The sequence below is a fragment of the Gallus gallus genome, chromosome 3, assembly GCF_016699485.2.
Source record: "Gallus gallus isolate bGalGal1 chromosome 3, bGalGal1.mat.broiler.GRCg7b, whole genome shotgun sequence".
NCBI lineage: Eukaryota > Metazoa > Chordata > Aves > Galliformes > Phasianidae > Gallus > Gallus gallus.
The window spans coordinates 42,485,896-42,508,689 of NC_052534.1; the positions used below are offsets into that span (position 1 = coordinate 42,485,896).

Here is a 22,794-nt window from a genome sequence, read left to right on the forward strand (position 1 = left end):
TGAGCTATCCATCCTTCTCCTGTCCTGGTCATACTGTCCCTTCTCTGCCTACGCAGACTCCTGGCACAGACGGTGCTTCACAGTGTAATGAAAATTTACCATGATTAAACCTTTCTATCCAAGAGGAGTAATCTTGCAAACAACACCCTCTCACTGTTCACATCCAGAGGAAAGGGATGGAGAAGGCACATCAGAGTCTTTATTATGGGGGTGAATTAGATAAATACATGTCTACCAGTTCAGGAGAGTATGCAGCTGACTGACAGGGGTGACTAAGTCTATTGCAGTTGTTGTACTATTACTTTCTGATCCTTTGTGCCACTCATGAGGTCATTTTCTTCCTTCTACAGATTCCCCAGGTGTTCCTCCAAGTGCCAATGCTCATCATCTTTTCAGAGGGTTCAGCTTTGTTGCCTCTAACTTGGTGCAGGAGCCTGCACAGCAAGATGTGCACAAAATCACCGTTCATCCAATTGTGCAGGTACGGATGCAGATGTTAAACTTTGCACTTGATGGGCAGGTACAGATGTGCACATTGTATTTAAACTGCCTCAGCATTTCAGATTCACCCAACTCTTATCTGTTTCCATGCTGCATGTAGGAGATGGAAAATTAGGTATATTTTTTCACAAAGGCTTTTATCTTTACATTCACATTCTTCACTGCCCTACAAAGGAAATGGGGATCACACCTTATCACAGCTCAGATGAAAAGTACTTCTACACACCTGACACACTATTACAGAGCAGGTAATAAATGGTATTTTTTTTAGTGACTGATGTTATTCTCAACAGTTTTGTCTAGAATTATGTGATACAGTCAGTATTGGCAGAGAGGCCTAACGAATTATTTCCGTAGGCTCCCACACACATGGAGCCCAAACTCCTGGGTATAGAACACAACAGTGTTCCTGTTGTTGATGACACAAGAGCCTGCTCATACTCACATAAGCCAGACTAGTTTGGCAGTGGAAGGAAAATTGCCAGATCCTCGATTTCTTGCTGCCATTCCCCTATGACATTCTCTCCAGCAATTGTAATTTCACGCTAGAGTAAACCAGAAATGAATTGCTACCAATGGCTCAACGCATCAGAGGAACAGTGAATCAGGAGAGGAGCAGGGCTGCTCAAAGACGCTGCAGATTTTCCCACGAGGAAAAAGCTTTTCTCTTACCCACAGCAAGAGATACACATGCCTCAAGGGGAAGAGTCCTTGCTTGTGGTATCAGCTTTCATCCTTATTTTAATAATTCATGGTTTATTATTAAAAACTCTTCTCTGCACCACTAAGTGAATTATTATCCAAGCAATTACACCCCCCAAAAATGTAACTTTTTTTCCTTCTAAAAATGTATTGAATATAATACGTGCACATCTTACATGGTTACATGTCTGACAAGGTTCTGTTTAGGCTTTTCTAGTGAGGATACATTTTTAGATAGAAAGTCCTAGAGGATTTTTAGAGGTGCTGGGCATTTCTTCAACCCTGGAATGGCGTTTGCAGCAAGGTTTCAAATTTGGGCTTTGGGAGGGCATCATCACCTAGTCAATCTGCCTGCCCAAATTATCTGGCCCTTCAGTAATTAGAAATAAATTTCTGTAGTCAAGAAACGTGGATTTCTCAAGAGATTTAGGCCTGCAGTTCCCTGTGAATTTCTAATAGGAAGTGGTTGTCTGCATTCCATAAATAGTTTACAAAATCACTGCTTTTTTTTGCTGTTACTTCTAAACGGAAAACTCCCTCTTACAGACTGAGAAAAGGTAAAAAGGGCTGAGACACACTTGTTTAGATAAAGAGCTTCAGATAGTTTTTAATTGGACTTAGAACACACCAGCTAAGAACAAGAGGATTCTGTGGAGAAGATGAGATCAAGCACTTGATGAACAACTAGGCTAGTCCTTGCATTTATGTACCCATGTCCTGATTACCTTGTTTATTTTGTCTTTCTCTATAGCAATTACATGGAAACAATATTCACTTTACAGATGGATATGAGATCAAGGAGGACATAGGAATTGGCTCCTATTCAGTGTGCAAGAGATGTGTTCATAAAGCAACAGAAACAGAGTTTGCTGTGAAGGTAAGAAATTCATTTGGTCGATGCCAGACGTGGTTGAGACTTCTCTGCTAGTCTAGGCAGCAGTGTGATCAGTTTTACACTGCTGGCTTATTTCTTTTTGGTGTTCTTTGGTTCTTTTTTTTCATTCAAAAGATGACAGGTTTCATGCTAAGTTTCATTATTTCTCATGCTTTAATCTAATGAAGTAAAATTCCAGGATGAAAAAAACCTTACAAACTTGCACTGAAATCCCACTTATTATTGCAGCCTTGCTCCTTTCACAATCTAGATATGATTTTTAGCAGATTATATGATCAAATTTATGATTGACTCATCCTAAACAAACAAAATAACATGTAAAATGATAGCAAAATTGAATCCCCTATGATTGCAAAGTAGCATTTTATTCTTCTTAAGTTTAGTCTTGATAGTTCTTACTGTAATAAGAAAGATTTGTTAGTGAAAAGCCTGGTCACCTTCAATTCATCAGATTTCATCAGACGTTCAGCACCAGCATGCTACACAAAGGAGCAAATGGCAAGCTTCAGTGGAGATTCAAAATATAAGCTTGGTGGAATTCAGCTGAATATTAAAGACAAATCTGTGAATTTCAATTGTTTTAGCGGTCTGTAATGACTTCATTCAACCATCACAGCAGCCAACAGCCAGGAAGCTGCAAGAATGTATGTATGACAAATCTGTTATAATAGGAAAGAATGGCTGTCCAGTAGAACTGCTATGGAAGAGCTCAGAGGGTTAAGTTTAAACTTCCGTTAAATGCTACTGATTAACAGCATGTAGCTTTTACAGAGGGCAAAAAAAAGTTTAGTGTATGTGTCAAGCAGTCATGAGGTTATATCTCAGGCAAAAGGTTCCAAAAATTAAATTTTCTTTGGTGGAGAGGAGTAGTAATTAAAATGTTTATATGCTAGAAAATTATTTAGTGATTTTGTTCTTGTACCAAAAAGTGGTAAGATTGGATTAAATAAGTATAATGAATTTGGAAAGACACAGACAATTAAGTCAGGTCCTTTAATCTGCAAGATCTCATGGAAACAGATTGCTTTAACAGCAGAAGACAAAAAAAAAGTAATTCCTTGAAATCAGTGCACAGGGAGATGTATTTACTAAACTTGCAGTAAATCGTAGAATCATTAAGGTAGGAAGAGACCTCTAAGATCACCAAGTCCAACTGCCAGCCCATCCTCCCCATGCCCACTAACCATCTGCCTCAGTGCCACATCTCTACAGTTCCTGAATCACCTCCACCACCTCCCTGGGCAGCCTATTCCACCACTCTTTTAGAGAACAAATTTTTCCTAATATCCAACCTGAACCTCTCCTGGCACAACTTGAGGCCACTACCTCTCATCCTATCACTAATTACCTGGGAAAAGAGACCAATCTCACCAAATAAAATATTCTGGACAACTGATGGTTTACTTTTTGTATTTTAAATTTTGTAGAAAAACTTAGCTTGCAAATGAGACTGTGTTTCTGCAACTAAATAAGAAACTGTGAGTATAAAGTGATCCAAACTGCAGGTCATAAGATAAGTGAGCTACAGGTAGTCAGTAGAACAATACTGAAGAATTTATCCAGCCTTATTTTCCATTACAATGTGGATGATAATTCAGTATCCATTGAAGTCCATGAAAGTTTTGGTGTCTCCAAGTAGCGGCCACAAAACTCTAGGAACACAGATAGTGTTCCTATATGATAGTTTACAATTGGTTGATGTCATTGTTCAAACAAGAGAATTAGGAGCACAGCCCTACAAGCAGGTCTTGTGCACAGGAACATGATAGGATTTTCATTTTTAATGAATGGAAAAATTACAGTTTTCCAGTGACCTGTTAATTTTCAACTTTTCAATTTTCCAGTTCTTGCTGCTTTCTTGTTACTCTAGTAGGTCTTGATTTTCACTACGAGTTTAGGCAGCTTACTCTGCGTGTCAGTTTCCAACACAGAGTGAGTCAAACACGTAGCACAGACTTTGAGTTGCAAACAGCTGGTGGGTTTCAATTTGTACTGTCCTTCCAGCGTGTTAACTGCTCCCTACTTGATTATTATTCCTACAGATATATTGGTCTTATTATCCTTTCTTTTTTTTTTTCCCTATTTGTTATCCAGATTGTATCATTTTGTTATCAAAGTAGCTCACTTTTATAAAGATTGCACAATGCCAACCATTTCAAGTAATTAGGTGGTATGGGAGTTGCAACTGCATTATCTTAATTATATATCAGTCCCTTTTGATATGCATCTTTTAGCTCTCTCTATGAAAATCACTGTAATCAGATTCTTTTGATTTCTTTCAGTAATTTTCTCCATGGTCCCTAACACGTAGTAGTCGCAGGAAAAAATATCTACTGTGATCATTCATATGATAGGCAGTTTCCGCGTTTGTCTGGTAACACGTCGTTAAAAGCTCCCTAGTAAAGGCTGACTGCTGACACATCAGAGAGCATCATCCTATCTCCCCAAAGGATACTGACAATAATGAAGGAGTTAAGGAAATGATGTGATGGCATCACTGTGGGAAGGGATTCGTAATGTCATCCTGTAAATAATCCCTCCATGGAGTCTGCCGCTCACCAGGCCTTATTTACTATCGCTGTGTAGAGCCATACTGAGGCAACAGGGTACTGAGCCAGAGTAATGTGAGTCAGAGCTACTGCCAGAAAATCCACGCAGAAAAACAAAACCTTTCCTAATCCAGAAGCACCATGTATTTGTAAGAAACATTTAATTCCTTTTGCTTTTGCTGGCCATCTGCAACTAATTGGAGACCATCTTATAGAGATAATTAGAGGTCTAGCAATGTAAAGATGCTCTTTGTTGGCATGATAAAAGCACTTGAACAGATCTGTAATTTAACTCTTTCCAGTGTTCAGTGAGATGCGGTGCATCACTCACTGAGGGACTTTAGAAAATCCCTCCAGACACCTGTCTGCACCTTTGGGCTCCGGGATACCTTCATAAGTCCAATCACTGAACTTGCAGAAGAGATTTTTCTTCCAAGTCATTTGTAAGAATGAAATGTTAGTAACAAACTCCACGTCTATTCTAGACCTGCCCTAAATAGAGGCTCCTAAATATAATGTTTAAGAATTGAGATTTAACACGTCTGTACTACTGAAAGCATTTCAGTATCATGCTGCCAGATTTCCTGCACACTGAGTCTAACCTGAAACTAGTGGAACAAACCTGGGTCGGTGCAGGTAGATTTAGGTTTAGCAAATCTTTGTGCAATATTCTACTGCACATACATACTCTGAAGTACTTTTAAAATGTTACTCCTAGGCTTTTTTTTTTTTGCCATCCTATTCCCAAGGAAAGTTGGGAATGTAAAATTGTGAAATACATAAACATTGTTCATTCTTTGGGAAGTTTTATAAAACTCTGGTATACAGAAGAAAGCTGGGGGAAAAAATGGAAGGAAAAAGAGTGTTTCTCTTATGATGAATCTCCAATGGTTCAGATTCTTCTGCTCAAATATCGATCACCAGGATCAATACAGCAGGATGATTTTTAATAACAAAGGGAACTGGCAGTGTCAATCAGAATTACAAGCATCAAATGCATACAAATGTAACAGCGAGATCAGAAGGAAAAGAAAATCAGATTGAACTATTTGAATTGCATCACTATCTAGTATCCAGACAAAGTAAGTCAGTTTATTAGAAGATTGATTCTAGAGCAGATGGGAGGGATTTCTGTATACGGAAAAAGGCTACGATGGAAACCTATACACATCCTCCAAATGAGCTCCTTTGGAAAACAAAGGAAATGTGAGAGTTTTGGATGTATGTGATTTTTCAAAACCTGCCAGAGATTTGATGCAGTTAGTGTATGTCAAAAGTTTTTTGCTTCATTTGAAATCATTGCGCTGATTTCAGAATTGGATCTCTACTTCTATTGAAGCTTTCAAGCTGGGTTTTCAAATATGCTTCTTACTGAAGCCAGATGAAGTTTGCTAAAAACCTGAGTTCATCTCAAGATTTCTCTATTTAGACTGACATCTCCCCTCTCCAGGAGAGATTACTGGAAGACAATAGCCAAAGTAAAAACTGCTTCTGCTATGGCCTATTCTACCCCCATTACATTATCTGTACCAAACTGCAGAGATGGGTGGGACAGGGGCCAGGTTCAACAGCTTGAAGGCAACTGCTTTCTTCACTGGGTCAAAAGACTATCTATCTGGTTAAATCTTACAGATTCTTAGTTCTCCTATGCTGTTGGAGCCAGGGCAAATGACTGAGTAGAAGGACAGGTTACACTCTTCCTTCTCCCCTGAGGAGGCAAAGCATGCAGCAGAGATAGTTCCAAATGACAAGTTCAGTTTTGCAGATGCCAATACTACAGTGGAATTTGGATCTTGAACATGTGTGAATTTCATGACTTTTTTTTTTTTTTTTTTTTTTCCTTTCTCTGTAATGCACTAACTATTTGGTTCCAAATGGTCCCAGCTGTGAGCAAGGCTAGGTTTTTCAGTCTGTGTCTGCCTGTGGGATACAGGTTAGGTTATGCTGGAGTCCTACTAAATCTTACAGTTTATATATAATTCTGGTAATTGCTAAGCACTGAAAGTGCATTTATCTCAGCATGTTTTGGTATGGGCAGGCTGGGGAGAAGGTACGATTTAAAGAGCTATAAAAATGCACTTCTCCATTGGTAACTGGAGAAATGATGTTCACATGCTATCAATAAACAGAAGTCAGTAACTCCTGAGAGCTGTTTTTAGCAGGCCTGTGTAGTTAGACTTGCTATATACCTCCACTTATGTGCTAGTAGCAGTGACAGGCACCAGATGAATGAATGTTTTCTTTAGTTAAGAAAAATTAATGTTTTCTTTAAATTTCACTTTCCACATCTATCGATGTTCACAGTCTTGGTTTCCTTGTTTTTAGATGGTTGGTGTAGTTAGATATGCTTGTCTGAAGGTAGGAGGTTCCACAGTGGTATTTAGTTGGTTCTAGAATGATTTTCCCATAACTTATATTATGGCTGTGTCGGGAGGTTAGTTTTAAATGTAGAGAGCATGAATACCAAAAAAGCAAAGTCAGAGATATTTCAGTATTCATGGCTTAAAGTAGATTATAAACAAAGGAGAGAAAATCTGAAAAAAACAAGTGGCAGAATATATGCAATAATTGCAGGAGGGTATCCAAGAAAGTTACAAAATACATATGATTGAAGACAGGCAACATGATGTGATCAAAATCTGTAAATATCTGTAAGATAATATAATTGATAGATAAAAACTCAGCTGCTATAGGCAATGTGACAAGACAGAATGTCTTGAAGCTAAAAAAGAGTTTCAGGAAAAAAAGTGTGGTGGTGAGAGCAGTTGGTAATACACTCTTCAAGTGATGGCTGAGGTGTTCTCCCCCTCCCATGGACAGAAATTGGATCTGATATTAGTGGAGTTGTAGCCTTACAAAATGTGGGGTCAGAATTATAAGATTATTTCTTACCTTGATCAATTAGAGTGAACGATTATGAAGCCTATGAAGTTTGGCTTATAAAGCTAGGATTTGTGAAACCCTGTTATTCAGGGTCTTCAGCAGAAGATTATTTTCACTGTCTGAAGGATATTTAGGCCAGTAATGTGGCAACAGACTCAATAGGATATAGAGTATCATGTGGGAGGTACAGATTTCGGAGATGATTTAGGCATAAATCTCTGTGTTGCTTTGGATTTGCACAGGGAGGGCAGTTTTCCAGAGGGGTGCTCATCTGGCACTTTGCAAAAGAACCAGCATGGAAAGCTTCAGACTACAAATAGAAATCTATGGGAAGAGTGCTTACAAACAGCACGAGGCAGTGTCCTCACTGTGTGTTGGAGCGAGAAAACTGATTGCAGTAAAATGGATGGAATAGCAAAGGAGTGCAGTGGAGAAAGTTTTCTGTGAGGATCTTGCATCTGTTCTGTGAGTGTATTTTGAAAGCTTTCCAGGATCATTTTGAGTAACTTCAAAGGTCTTGACTTCCATATGGAATGTTATTGTGTACATGCTCACCATAGCAAGAGACAACAGAGCATATTTAATGCTGTTGTCATTTGGTAAGATTTGAGTTTAGTCGAATGCCTGCCAAGCTTCGTTCAGCCTCACTTTTCTCTTGTTTTAATTTAGTGTGCTCACGTTTCTGTTGGGTACTCTCACTGTCAGTTCTTCAGAGAAGCACATCTCAAATAGACAGGACCCTTCAGTTACATCTTCTGAAGGGATGGACCAGTGCAGAGTGTGGGGCTGTGCTTGAAGGGCTTAGAGGAGGGCAGGGCAGAGAGCCAGGAGCACCCTGAGCACTTTTACAAGCAGTGAACTTGTTTGTAGCAGCAAGAGCCATTGCTGGATGGTGACAATTGGCTAAATGGGGTCAAGGCGTTGCATAAGTCTCAACAAATGAGCAGAGGAGGCAGATAGAAATATAGAAATGTGGGCAGACCAGCTCTTAAGCTCTGCTTCAGGGCAAATCTGAGATGTACAGTGGCTGTACAGCCCCTCCAGTGTAAAGATATTACAGCCTCCCTCCCATTCGGTCACAAAGCTCACAGTGCCCCTCTCCTTGACGTTGCTGAGCTTCTCAAGAATATGAGGTGATGCTGTTTTTCAGCTCTAACTGGATCTTTTCTGAGACGCGGGGTCAGGCAGCAGCTTTCCTACAGTTTAGCAATATCGCATTTCTCGTCTCTAGCTTGCTTGCCAAACATCTAAGCATTTTGGACAGCATTTGGTCCTTTGCGGCTCTGTTTCTCTTTTGGGGCCATTTAAACTGTTTCTTCTATTTGTCTCCCATACTGATGTAATAATCTTCCCCTTTTGTAACATCCAAATATAATACAGTGGTTTTCACCCCTGGAGCTTTTTTTCATAGAAGGTGAGAGTAGCACTGCAGTCATCTCACAAACTGAAAACTCATCAGTCTGATCCACAGATGTGTGCTAGGGCTGCGCAGGGCAGGATAAAACAGTGGAGAGCTTTTCACACTCAGCCATTCTGCCTCTAAAATTGCAGGCTTCTCTCTAAAATGAGTTTTTGTTAGTGTTTGTGTTGCTTAGAAAGCGTGAGCAACTGTATAGGCCGTAATTAATAAGTACTAAAGTTGCAGTCAGCAACTGGGCATGCTCTGCCTTCTGAAATCTTAATGCTTCACCTACACATTTTGATCTGAGGGCCAATGCTTATTTCAGAAAAGCAGCGCCAATTAGGCCTGTTTCTTTTAATATGCATTTCACTATTTTTCTGAAAGATTTAAGCAAGGATGGGGGAAGTGGAACTCTGGAGCTAATCAAAACTAATAGCACAGCAAATGGTCCCTCAGAAACTATTAGGCTTGGAATAGCTCTCCTTGGAGACATGTTAAATGTAAAATTATACCATGGCCTGTTAAATAATGTTAGCCTTTCTGCAGTGATTTTCCTCCAGCTTTAGTAATTTGACATCAAAAAAGGGACCAAATTAAAACAGATGCTTGGCATGAAGGGGACTTATTTTTGGAAGAAAATATTACTGAAATTGAAGCCCGTACATTTTCCAGCTCACAAAACTGCAGAACTCTATCTCTGTGACACTTTTGTTGGAATTAATGCTGGAGATGAAACTGTTGGTTTAAAATGTCCATGTTGTTATATCACCTTCCTGTAGGAAAGATGGATATCCCATCCATAGTCAGTTCCATTCACTAGTGGTGCCCTGAGATACGGAATTCAGCCCACAGATACAGTGTAGAAATGCTGTGCTCATCTCTCCTCTCAGGATTCCTACAGGGAATGCATTGCATCACACCATCACTCTGTTATATGAATCTCTTCTTAAATATGATTAACCCATACTTACATTGCAGACAGGCTGTAGAGAAAAATTCAAGATAGGTAGTAGAAAATGAAGCACCTTTAGAAAATGTACAAAGCCCTCTTTCTCCTCTTTGCTTTTTGCACGAAGTCCTCATGCTGATCGAAAAATGCTTTCGGTCATCCTGCTTCCGAAATGCACTGGCAACCTCAGCTGTGGCTGCTCGAAGTGTTGCAGTGCTCTGGTCTCTGGCCTGACCTGCTGGACTCTGCTGCTGGAGCCAGAGCACCAGGCTAGGACTGTGCCTGTGGCTCAGCTGCCCCACTTCACATTCCTGCATCTCAGTTTCAGCTGCCAGGAAAGGTCACGTGGGGCACTGAAGAACAGACAAGCACAGGTCCTGTTTGGGACTGAGGGCAAATAGGACAATCCAGGAGAGCTACACCTTATGCCCATGCAACACAGCCCACAAAATCTCTTCCACCAAAGCCCCATGACCTCTTTTTAATTTATGCCTGTGCTGCAGGTTGTATCTTTAATGCTTCCTGATTATTGTTAATTGTGGTTGATCCCCCTGCAAGTAGAAGTTTTCCGGTGGAATAAATACATTAAAATAAAATTGATTTCTTTTTTTTTTGGAGCCCATGGTAGTGGCACTCACAGGCTGAAACCACAGTGCCAGTATTGGCACATTTAGCTTGATTTTCCCAGGGAGATTGAGGGAGATTGCCCATTTTGATTGACATGACTAGGCAGAACATTTATGTTCCACGTTTCTTAAGAAGTGAAGGCCAAGCAAATGTTTTAATGCAGTCGTTTGTTCATTAAAGATGTATAAAGACCTTTTTCCCCAGCACAGGAAGACTCAAACAGCAGCAAGCAGTTTCCTTGCTTCTCGCTCCAGCTTACCCTGGCCAGAGCCCATTCTCTCTCCTAAGGCCAGTACCAGGGCTGTTCCCATCACTGCATCTCATGTTTCTTTTCTGTCTTCTCACTCAACTGCTTTTCTCTTACCTTTTCTTTTAGTTTATTCGTTTTCCAGACAGCAGAGGCAGTCAAATTGTCACCTCCTACCTCTTGCCTTTTTCCAATATCTCAACTGTAGTGATAGAGAACTTTGTGTAAGGAACAGTCATCCTCCTCACACAAGGTCATCCAGGTTAATTTCAGCTGTTTAAAAAGGCAATTTGCATTAACAGTACTAATTCTGCCCAAAGCAGATTAGGGAGTGCTCACACATACCATTTCTTTGGCAGGGCTATGAAGGCTATAAATTCTAGCTGGTGGGTGGTATCAGACAGCTGAAGACTGTAACATCTGCTAATGGCATAACAAGCTCCAGAAGAAGAAATTCATCTACACAGTCAGAGACGCAAAAATACCTCCACAAAACTGCAGCCAGCTAATATATACTGTCTGTATAGTTACTGTACCATTTTCAATGAGGCCTGACCCGCTCACACAGAGCTGTATTGATGCTCTTTTTTGTACTCAGCAGTACACCTGGCAAGGCTGAAGACATTGAATACCCGTTAGTAAGGAAGAGTCAGGTGGGTTTTTTTCCACACAAAGGACTTGTGACCGTGCTTGTGAAAACTGGCCAGACATATTAAATAGGATTTTGAAAATATTATCACCTGATCCTTTCTCCCTTGCAAGAGAAAGAGTTTAGCATTATCCCTCGATAGAGCTTGACTCATTTTAAAATATCATGAGCTTTTTAACCCTAAATTCCACTGAAGAAAATATTACTTTTCTTTCAGCTAGTTAGTAAAATAGACAAAGAATGCATTAGCCAAGGAACAACAAGAACAAAAAATCGCCATTAGAACAAGCTGAACAAAGGGCACTTTCATGTGCGTCAAGCCCGTTTTGCTCTGAAATTGTTTCCTCCAGAGTTAATACAGTGTTTGTAGGCAACCCTTGAGTGCTCAATACATACAGAAAAATCAGTTTCTTATTTTTCTTAAGGACAACATTTAACCTCTCTACTTCATAGCTCTTCTCTTCCAAAGTACAATAGAACTTCTGTTACATTTTCAGTTAAATCACTGATAAGCTATGAGGTCTTTCTGAATTGGTTTTCTTCCCTATACATCTACAGAGTGAAATAGAAAAATAGCAGCATTATGTATTACCTCAGGGCTGGAAGCAGAGAAAACCTTCCCTGAAGTCTGTAATGGAGGGTGTTTGTGCATACATTTAGTTGAGTTCAAATCACAATGACTTTTCTCAAGGAAGATCAATCCTTGTGCAAGAAGAGTTGCAGGAGGTTCATGGTCCACCATAAGACAGGAATAGGGAAGAGACTGCCCTCATGCAAGACACAGCATCCCAGGGGAAACAGAGTGGCCAGACTGGGAAATAGGAGTGAAATAGCTTAGCTTTTAATTAGGTGATGAAGAGCTCAATGGGAGTACAGTAGTGTTTGTATCTATAGCCATAACATTTAATGCTTTTTTTTTTTTTCCCTTGCATTTCAGCCTGCAGTGTATAGGTAGGACACAACTCAGAGCTTCTGGCCTTTATTGGAGCAGAGTACCTGCCAATAGGCTGTTCTGAAAGTGTAGTTCTGAGAGACGTTGTGTCAGATCGCATTTGAAGATCATGGCCACATCAGATGGGCCTGAAGTGCTAACTATGCTGTGGTCTGGTCCACACAGTCTCCACTGGATGATTCTGTGGGCAGAGCTAAAACCTCTCCGTGCATAGGGGTAGACTGACAATAGAACTGGCCTTTAAAGATCAGAGATTAATTAAACTCCAGAGAAGGAGCAAGAGGAAGATCTATTAACAGAATGGAAAGTGGAGTGGAAAGCAAAGTGCCTGGTTTGTGTCTGCTGTGGTAGTGGTTTGCTGCTGATGAAACCCTACTTGAAAGGAGACTGGGGCCAGCCCTGTGGGAGCAGAGCCCTGGGAGCCAGGAGGGGCTGGTGAGCATAGACCTCAGTTTGTTCCCAGGAGGAAATACAGCACCTGCTAGACTTTGTGGTGCTTGTGGTACATCCCTCACCTTCTCTGACAATCAGGAAGTCTGACTTAATGAACACTTCTCAAGTTACTGTAAAGGCTGCTTCATTTTCTTGGCACTCATCCATAGATGTGCGCATGGATAAACATGGAAGGCTGTGGAAGAGCTGTTCACAAAGATTTTGGAACATCTCAGGCCTGTGCCCCTTGGTGCTGACTATGGCTCTAAGGGGCCACATTTATCTCAGCCTTGCCCCTACTCACACTGAAGCTCCTTCAAATAACCATCTGGGTAAATGAGAGTGGTCACTACCAGGAAGACAGGATCAGTGTCGGTCATTGAGATTTTAATGTAACGAGTAGTCTGAGCAACACTGGAGTGAGTGTCACATGCCTCATTTCCTTGGCTGGATGGCACCCTATGTTCTGGTTTTACACGAACATCGCATCACTGAAGTACACGTGTCATTTGAGTGACATCATTCCATTCCCACTAAAGCCTTCCCCTTTCTAGCCAATTGTAAAATGGTGGAGTGGTGGCAACCATCCTGACTGCATGGTGTCACAAGCTGCAGAGAGGCAGCTGAGGGTCTGCACTTTGGGGGCTTGGCAGTGTTTGGTTGGGTGCTCTGAACAGCTTGTCCATGTAGTCACAGCATCGCAGCTTCTGCACATATTGAAGCAGAAGTATTTAGCAGAACTGTTTTGAGATGATTATTTATAAGACATGTTGGGAATGAGAAGTATTACATATTGTCTGCTGCTGTTGCTACTAAATCACTAGCAGACTGCATCACGTTATGTTGTTTTGAGTTTTATTTCAATAGCTAGGACTAATTTTGGTTTGAATTTTTTTTTTTAGGCAGCATATATATAGCTATATTCCTGCATTATTAATAGCTGCTTAAAGTTTTCCACAGCTCTAGATACCTTCTTTCACAGGAAAAACAACCCAGAGTATATCACTTGCTGCAGCACCATGGTGGTAGTGGTGCTTCCCACAGTAGCAGTAATACTTGCAGTTCTGCTGGTTTGTAGGAGGCACGTAGATTTTAATGAGCACACATTTACCTAACTCCATTAATTTGACAAGGGCTATATTAGTTTGCTCCAGCCAAGAAAGTGGTCCTGAGTATCTTTTTATATGTTAGTTATTGGTTGAGTGGGACACATTCGGCCACTGTAGTTTTATTTATGAGGGATTTCATTGGGTTTTTGAGAATGTCTGTATTGAACTAGAAGAACAACATTATTCTAAGGAGAAGTATCGTAGGATTTTCTCCACTCCTCTGTTGTTGAATTTTTACCTTCATTTATTCCAACGTGGACAACTGCTGCTTCCCTGCATCAGCTCCCTGTTGCACTTGAACTTGTCACGCCACTGTTCAGTCAGAATCAAATCACTCATATGGCTTCAGATGCATACTGCAACCACAAGCAACCACCATCATCTTTATCAGTACAAATGCATGAAAATCGTGAGGAGTACAAAACCTCTGATGTATGCACTAATATGACTGATGCACTAAATTCCAGATATGTACTTAAATGTGTATCACCATAATTAAACAATGAAAACGCATGCAAAAACAGACAGGCGTTTACCTCCATTAACAAAAGAGGTTTTTAAAAAGACATTTCCCTTCAAACACTATTGAATCTGTGCTCTGTGCTGAGTTCTTACAGAGAGCTAATCACATTTAAGGTTGGAAGCCTTCACATGCAATAATGGAATTACGAATTTCTGAAAAATGCCACCTATTATTCTTCTGTAAAGCTGTTATTCGAATGCACTGCAGCTGTTTTCTAGAAATAAGAAATTATTACCAAAATACTTTACTCCTAATGAGTTCCTAGTAGAATGAATTTTTTGCCACTCCCTGTGAAGTTACATTTGGATTTCAAAGTGTAGGTATCTTCTTTGGGTTATTTTACAGTTATTTTTTTGGTTTGTAGTTATCACATCTGCAAAAGAGAATCACTAATCAGTGCTCTTGACTGGGTAAGTGATAGAAAATTTGCAGCAGGTCTGTGCTCAGTCCTTCCATCCCCTAGCTTTTACTGATAGCAGGGGTTGCCACGACCCAGCTACAAGACCTTGCACTTGGCTTTGTTGAACCTCATGAGGTTCTCTTGGTCCCACTGCTCAAGCCTGTGTAGGTCGCTCTGAATGGCATTCCATCCCTCAGGTGTGTCAACTGTGCTACACAGCTTGGTGTCGTCTGCAAACTTGCTGAAGGTGTATTCAATCCCATTGTTGATGTCACTGATGGAGACATTAAAGAGCTTCAGTCCCATACTGAGGGACACCACTCATCACTGATCTCCATCCAGACATTGAGCCATTGACCCGTACTCTTTGGGCGCACTCTTGCAACCAGATCCTCATCTGTCAAGCAGTCCACCTGTCAAATCCATCTTTCCATTTAGGAGAGAAGGATGTTATGGGGGATCATGTCAAAGGCCTTACTGAAGAGACAGATGACATCAGTGGCTCTTCCCTTGTCCATCGAGGCAATTATGCTCTCATAAGCAGCCACTAGGTTGGTCAGGCAGGACTTGCCCTTGGTGAAGCCGTGCTGGTTGTCTTGTTTCACGGTCCTGTATTCCATGTGCTTTAGTGCGGGAGAGTCTGTTCTATGATTTTCTCCAGCACAGAGTTGAGGCTGGCAAGTTAGTAGTTTCTTGGGTCATCCTTTCTACCCTTCTTAAAAATGGGTGTGATACTGTCTTTTTTTCCTGTCATCAGGGACTTCACCCGACAATCATGACTTTTCAAATATCATTTTCACATGTTTGAGCTGGCCTTTACTAGAAAAATTATTAGTAAAAGAATTTTAGATATTAATTTTTGTTTTGTTCTTAATGCTACCAGCTGGTTTTACCACCCAGTGCTTCATTTATTCCAGATAATTGACAAGAGCAAGAGAGACCCCTCTGAAGAAATAGAGATTCTCTTGCGATATGGACAGCATCCAAACATCATTACTCTTAAAGATGTGAGTACTCACCGAGCACTACAATATTAAATAATTTTTGCTTTATGATCAGGCTCACCTCTTATCTGGAAAATTCTCTACTTTAAGCATGGAGCTAAAACAAGACACGTTGAAGTCAAGGAGAAAAACATAGCTTTAACAAATTATTGGCTAACAATTGGAAAAACAAGTCAGGCTGTACACTCTCCAGGTCTTGTCTAATCAACTGTGAATAAAATGAAAGGTGCACCATGCTGGAGAACAACAAAATGTACCTGGTTTTGCAGTACTTTCCAGAAGTGAGATCTCACCTAGGATTGTCTGCACTGTGACAGATTCAGAATTTGAAGAAAAAGATCCTGCTTGTGTTACTGGCCAATAACACATTATGGTTCAGACATTACAGAAGTCTATACAGATTTTTTTATTACATATCCCAAGAAAAGTCTCACCCAATTCCTAAATATTAGAGTATCTTAAAATTGTGCAAAAGTGAAATTATATTCCTTTCCAAAAGCATCTAGCATTGATGACTGTAACATTGTCTATTATTTCAACCTAGATAAAGGATTATGACATGAAAATGGACATCTTCCAATTTAGACAAAGAAATGTCTTTTCCCCCTTTCAATTGACATTGAAAATAAGTACATGTTACAGCTCATGCCAATATACTCACCAGAACTGCAAATAAAAACTCTGTGACATCATTGGAAGCAGGTCTTGGCCAACAGTATAATACAGTTCATTTAGCTGATCGTGAGTCAAAGGGAAATATTGGTATTTAAAATGGCAAACATTACTCTGTAAAACGAGAAAGAGAACATTACGGGGAAGGAGGCTTGGGTGAGAGCCAGGAGACATTTCAGGCTGTGTGAAGTTGTGCTGCTTTTAGCAGTTTGCTCTACTCTGTCGACATGCTAGCAGGTCAGAAAGGCTGAGCTTTTGCATGGACAAATCAACGAATTGCTACAGACATGACAAAAAAGTGATGATGAAATCATGTTATAAAGTTGCCTTTTCTGATGTTAAGCATAACAAGCACATTTCCCATGCACTAGCTGACATTTTCTTCTTCCAACATCTTACAATCAAGCCAATAGGCTGATTAAAGAGCCGATCTTCACCAAGTTAGATGAAGCTTGAGTCCTAAATATATATTTATTATATTACTCTTACAGGTCTATGATGATGGGAAATACGTGTACCTGGTGATGGAGTTGATGCGGGGAGGAGAGCTCCTGGACCGCATTCTTCAGCAGAAGTGTTTTTCAGAGCGAGAGGCCAGCGCTGTGCTGTGCACTATCACAAGGACTGTGGACTACCTGCACTCCCAGGGGGTAAGCATTACTTTTTTGGTTCTCTGCAGCAACCTCTGTAAACTCCAACATTTTGAAAAAGCAAACAGTTGTGATTATCCTTCTCCAAAATATAAATGTATCTTTTTTTCCTAAAAAACAGAGCTCAATGAAGTTATGTTTCATTCTTTTTCCACATTTGGAATTGTAATTGAGTTGTAAAATAGGGTTGTAGCCTTTCTAGCCATTTTGCATCTGAACCGCAGTACGTCAAAGCGGTGTTTTCATCCCTGAACCATACTGATTTTCGGTTATCTTTCTGAGAGGGTAATTGTTTACTGGTTATTCCTTTCTGTTTATTGCAGTAATTATTGCAGTATCTTTTATCAGATTTTCCAATAGGACATCTGAGTCAGGTAGAAATCTATCTGAGATAGGTAGAAAATAAACACTCAGCTTCCAAACTGAAGTGGCAGTTTGAGCAGCTGATGTGAAAGTTTCCTGACATGCTGTTGAAGAGCTGACTTAAAATCCAAGCTTCCTCTCCTTTTCCACTTTTCAAAGACAAACAGTTTGGATAGCTAGTCAAGTATTTGATTCTTTTTCCTTTCATGGTTAAAGCAAGCATATTTTGTGCTTGGACTGGTATGTTTTCATGATAGTTTTCCAGTTATATAATCAGTAAAGGTTGTTTTCCCACCACAGAAATGCAGTACCTGTTGTAAAATACGCAGCCCTGGGTGCCTACAGGGAAGATTTTTGTGAAAAATAACCTCACTCTTCAGGTGTTAGCCACTTCTATGTTACAAGAAGACCCTTACAGACTTCCTCCGATGACAGGATTTCATTGTGACCTTTCCAGCTGAATATTTCAGGGCTATCCAAGAGACCCCGACACCAATGTGTCTGTACAGCAGTCCCTATTGACTGCCCTCAAGAAGGTTGCCCCCCCTTAGAACAGCTAGCTCCATCATATTTTAGCAAAGGTTGCAAAACATGCTCTTTTTTATATTAACAGATTTTAAATTTTTTTTTTCCTTTATTTACCTGAGGTTTTTATGCAGCTTTTCTCCAAAACTGAAACATCTTGGGTGCAAGCTCTTGACTTACTCAAACAACAAACCAGACATGGCAGCCAATCCTGTATGCTCCTCCTCTCCTCACTCATTATTCACTGCTTTCTCATTAAGGTGGTGCACCGAGATTTGAAGCCAAGTAATATCCTCTACATGGATGAGTCAGGAAACCCAGACTCCATCAGGATCTGTGACTTTGGCTTTGCCAAGCAACTGAGAGCAGAGAATGGGCTGCTCATGACTCCCTGTTACACGGCCAACTTTGTCGCCCCTGAGGTAGGATCACGTTTCAAAGCTGTGACTAACACATATGACATGTGACTAACACATATGACATTCTGTGACATAGAAAGAAGTCCTCTGTCCCTCTCACCCTTTCCCCATTGCCTTTCAAAGAGGAGCAGGGCAGAAACCCAGCTAAAAGAACTTTCCCAGTTTTTATTACTATAAGTTTCCTATTCCTGACAGTCTTTTCGAGGAAGTTGTTTTCAGTTTTAATATCAGGAGTAAGACCCAAAAGAAATACCCATGGGTGAAATCCTTACAACACTGAAGTTGGTAGGAGCTTTGCAATGATTTAATTGAGACATTGAAACATCCCTCCTCCTGACCTTTTCAAGTACTGATCTCACTGTTACAGGGAATGCAGGGACTAATAGTAAAGATAGGAAAATAGTACAAATCTCAAAACCCCTCTCTCCCAGGCCTCCCTCTCTGTCCTTACTCTCATTTTGGAAACAAGGAGTGAATTTCTTTGTGGCATCGAGTCTCCGGGCTTCTTATGCCGTTTCTCTTACCATACCCTGCCAAGCTGCTCATGGAGAAACAGACTGTTTGATGCGAGTAATAGCCCAGAACTGACCTGCCTTTTTCTGCTGAATTGCAATACGCTGAGGTTCCCATCACTACCAGAGCTAACAACACCTGTGTGAGGGAGGAGAGGGCTGCTTTCCCATTTTTACAGATGTGAAAACAGAGGCAAGCCAAACAAGCCCCACATTCAGGGAGTGGTAGTTCTGCATTGCCAGTGGGTGCTGCTCCTCTCTCTTTTTCTTCCCCATAACTGTCCTCCACCCAGTGCTCATCTGCATGGATGCAATTGAGAAGTGAAAAATGGGATGACCTTCCTGTACGTGGTCCTTCCACGAGTCCACAAGATACAAGGATCACAGCCTTCCAGCGTCAGAAAGAGAATTTGTTAAATTGAGACTATTGCCAGGGGCAGTATAAATTCAAAGCAGATTTTTTTTATTCAGTAAAAAAACCTTCCACTGCCAAGACAGATTGCGTTGTTGTATGATCACTCTTTTGATGGCTTTTCATTTTAGATACTGGAATGAGCTATGTGAGATTTATCAAAATAAGTAATGAAAGATCAGTGGCACCCACAGATGTTTAATTTCCAAATCAAAAATTAATTGCGTTTACAAGATTTAGAGCACTGAGGTTTTCTCCAAGATACAGTGTGGTTAAAATAGGTGTAGTTGTTTTTCCTGATGGGCTGTTTTGTTCAGTGTCTATAATCACAAACGTTGTCAGCCCAGTGCTGTTTCAGCTTAGCCTCTTCTGGTTTGAACTGAAAGCAGAACTCACACTCCCAGATGTTTGTGATGAGCAAGACGAGTCCAAGCAAAGTAGGAAATGTCTGAGATTAATTGAAATGTTACTGGAACTGACTGAGAGCTTACACAGAGCCCTCAGTGCTTTTACATTTTACCTGTGATATAATGCTGCCCTCCAACCTGGACCTGACTTTTGCATTTTACGAGCCCCACTGCAGCGTCTGCAATATGTTGGTGACACGGACCAAGAAGGCAGGAAGTCAGACGGAATGATGACACAGAAGGGTAGTGGCAGAGGGCTGATGACATGTTTGCATACTTGAGCCTTGCTTTATTGTGGAAACGTTTAATTTGTAGTTCAGACGAGAATCTTGGAAAAGTTGAAAGCTCTCAGAAAGAAAGAAGCACTCCGCCACCTAGTGTAAGCAATGTCGTTTGCAGAGAGTGAACAGCGAGTGAACAGCCTACTGAGCCCCTACAGTACAGCATAGCCCTTGCATAAACTAAAAGGACTTTGCAGATTTCCTCCCATATCCGTGAACTTTTTTTTCATTAGAAATGATAAGATTATTGTCTTTCGTGCCCACACACATCCCTGCTTGCGTTACAGCTGAGAAAAACCTGTATTTACAACACTGTTAATCCAATAAATCGAAACGTATAGAAATAGGAGGGATTTAGAGAAGCATCTGAGCCATTATCACAACGGAATGAATCCAGCAGAAGTTTGGTTCTGGGCACCACAACACCCTGTGTGGAGCTAAAAAGCAGCTCATGAATACATTTCAGATCCCACCAAATAAATTCTCCAGCAGTCCACTAGAGAGAATCATAGAACCACAGAATGGCTTGGGTTGGAGAGGACCTTAAAGATCAAGCTCCAGCCCTCTGCTGTAGGCAGGGCTGCGACCTACCGGATCAGGCTGCCCAGGGCCCCATCCAACCTGGCCTTGAACACCTCCATAGATGGGGCATCCACAATCCCTCTGGGCAGCCTGTTCAAGTGCCTCACCACCCTCTGAGTAAAAAATTTCTTCCTAACATCTAACCTAAATCTACCCTCTTTTAGTTTAAAGCCATTCCCCCTTGTCCTGTCGCAATCAGACTGTAAAATGTCGGTCCCCCTCCTGCTTATAAGCTCCCTTTAAGTACTGGAAGGCCACAATGAGTTCTCTCCAGAGCCTTCTCTTAGAGCAGGAGCCTTGTTAGGGGGCAGAAGCTTTTGCAGAGCTCTTCCACTAAGCTTAGATTTCTTGCTTTCACTTAGATTTGTTTCTAGGACACAAGTTAATGTTCAGTGATTCTTTCCCCACTCCCCCCTCCCCATAAAGCCCCATTTTGGTTAAAATTTTAGAAAAGCAATGTCATTAGTAACTCACTGTCTGCTGTTGTTATCCATGGAGTGATGTTGCTGCAGGTGAGAAGTATCTGCCACCAAAGCTTTCTTAGGAAATGGAACAGAGTGAATATCCCTGTTGTCTTGCACAGTTGATGCAAATTGAATGATAGCATGCAGCAACTCCTGCCCATCATTTTGGGGTTGTGTGAATGCTTGCTTAATAGCCTGCTCCTCTAAATTTCACTGCTACCTAATTTTTCTGTCATTTCTATTTGACTGTATTGTCCTTTTGTTACATGATAAAGACAGTGATGGCAATGAAAATGTAACTGCTTAATAAACAACAAGAATGCCTACACCAAGGGATAAATGTTGGGTATTCAGTCTCACATACGAAGCAAGAAGCAACTGAGCTTGACAAATGGAAAAGATTGTGGGGTGTTTTTTTTTCCATAAATACTAACATAGTAGAGGAGCAATGAATGCAAGAACTAAAGCCATAGGAACAATTAAAACAGCCTAAGAGTACACAAGAAGCACAGGAGAGAAAGGCATAAGCAGGATTTTTACCAGCTTTGTCAACAGGAGAAAGTGTGTTTTTTGTCCATATTTTTTCATTGTGGCAGATGTTCTCCCAGCAGCATACCTGGCAGATGGCTGCTTTGCCACTCATCATTTGTAAAATCTGTCAAGGTAACACTTTCTGAAACTGTTCTTTTTCTAGCAATACTTGGTGTTTTCTGTGATAAGCTTCAAATAGCTGGCATCACTACTGGATAATAACAAGGTCAGAGAAAGACTTGCTGAATTTGTACATTCCTTTTTTTGTGTGTTTTGCAAAAAAATAAAAAATAAAAAAAAATGCATCTGATTTCCCAGAAGGGGACTAAACTCTTCTTGTGTGTCAGAACTGAAGGTAAGTAAACAGAATGGTAGTTTGCTTTTATGAACAAGTAGAAGATCTGGAGGTGGCTCACGAGTCTTTCTGAGCCAAAGAGAAACACAACTCTTCCCCTGATCACAGTAGTACTCATCAGTCATTGACTTTACTTTCACTTGGACCTGCAGGGACTCAAACATACATTTCTTCTGGTACATGTTTGCATAGATTAAATCCAGATTGCATCCTTGCTGGTCTGTCTGTCCTGTACCAATCCTGAACCTTCTCAGATCTCTGCTGAGTACCGTGACATTTACTTTCCCTATGTGGAAAAGTTTTCACACATTAGTTGTTAATCCCCATCTAAATGCTGCCACTTTGCTTAAACCAGGAGTAAGGTAAGCCTTTTAGCTTTCTTTGCAGTTGTAACTTATCTGTACGAGTATGACATAAAATATGAGTTAGTGAACTTCCAGTTGCTGTATCAGATCCAAACAAAACTCAGACATGCTTCCATTGTCAGTCAGCCCTGTGCTTGATTTGTCCACATTGAACTTGGTGACCTCTCTGATCAGAGGGCACATTTAGGAGGATTAATAACTTTCTTCAAGAAATGTTTAAAACACTGAAAAAAGTAGAGAGGGTTGCCCTGCTTTGATGTTGAAGGCCAACAAACCACGTCCTGCTCAGTCTCTGCAAAGATGGGCCTGCACACTGACCAACCAACCCTGGCCTGAGCCCTGCTGTGCCCCACACCTCTACCAATAGCTGGCTCCTGAGTAGACACCTCTTCAAGCCAGGTGTGAGGGCAAGCCCTGGAAATGTTGCCGGAT

At 40.8% G+C, this 22,794-nt stretch overlaps 1 protein-coding gene across 5 annotated transcripts in view; it reads left to right on the forward strand.

Annotated features, from left to right (window-relative positions):
* RPS6KA2 (ribosomal protein S6 kinase A2) overlaps positions 1–22,794 on the forward strand; it is a 272,066-nt gene that overhangs the window by 243,410 nt on the left and 5,862 nt on the right. For all 5 annotated transcript variants that reach the window (XM_046939777.1, XM_040697491.2, XM_419611.7 and 2 more), the window contains 5 exons: positions 351–481; positions 1,955–2,080; positions 15,738–15,827; positions 16,988–17,146; positions 18,295–18,456. In XM_046939777.1, coding sequence (XP_046795733.1) covers positions 351–481; positions 1,955–2,080; positions 15,738–15,827; positions 16,988–17,146; positions 18,295–18,456 — 668 coding nt within the window. The remainder of the gene's footprint in view (positions 1–350; positions 482–1,954; positions 2,081–15,737; positions 15,828–16,987; positions 17,147–18,294; positions 18,457–22,794) is intronic.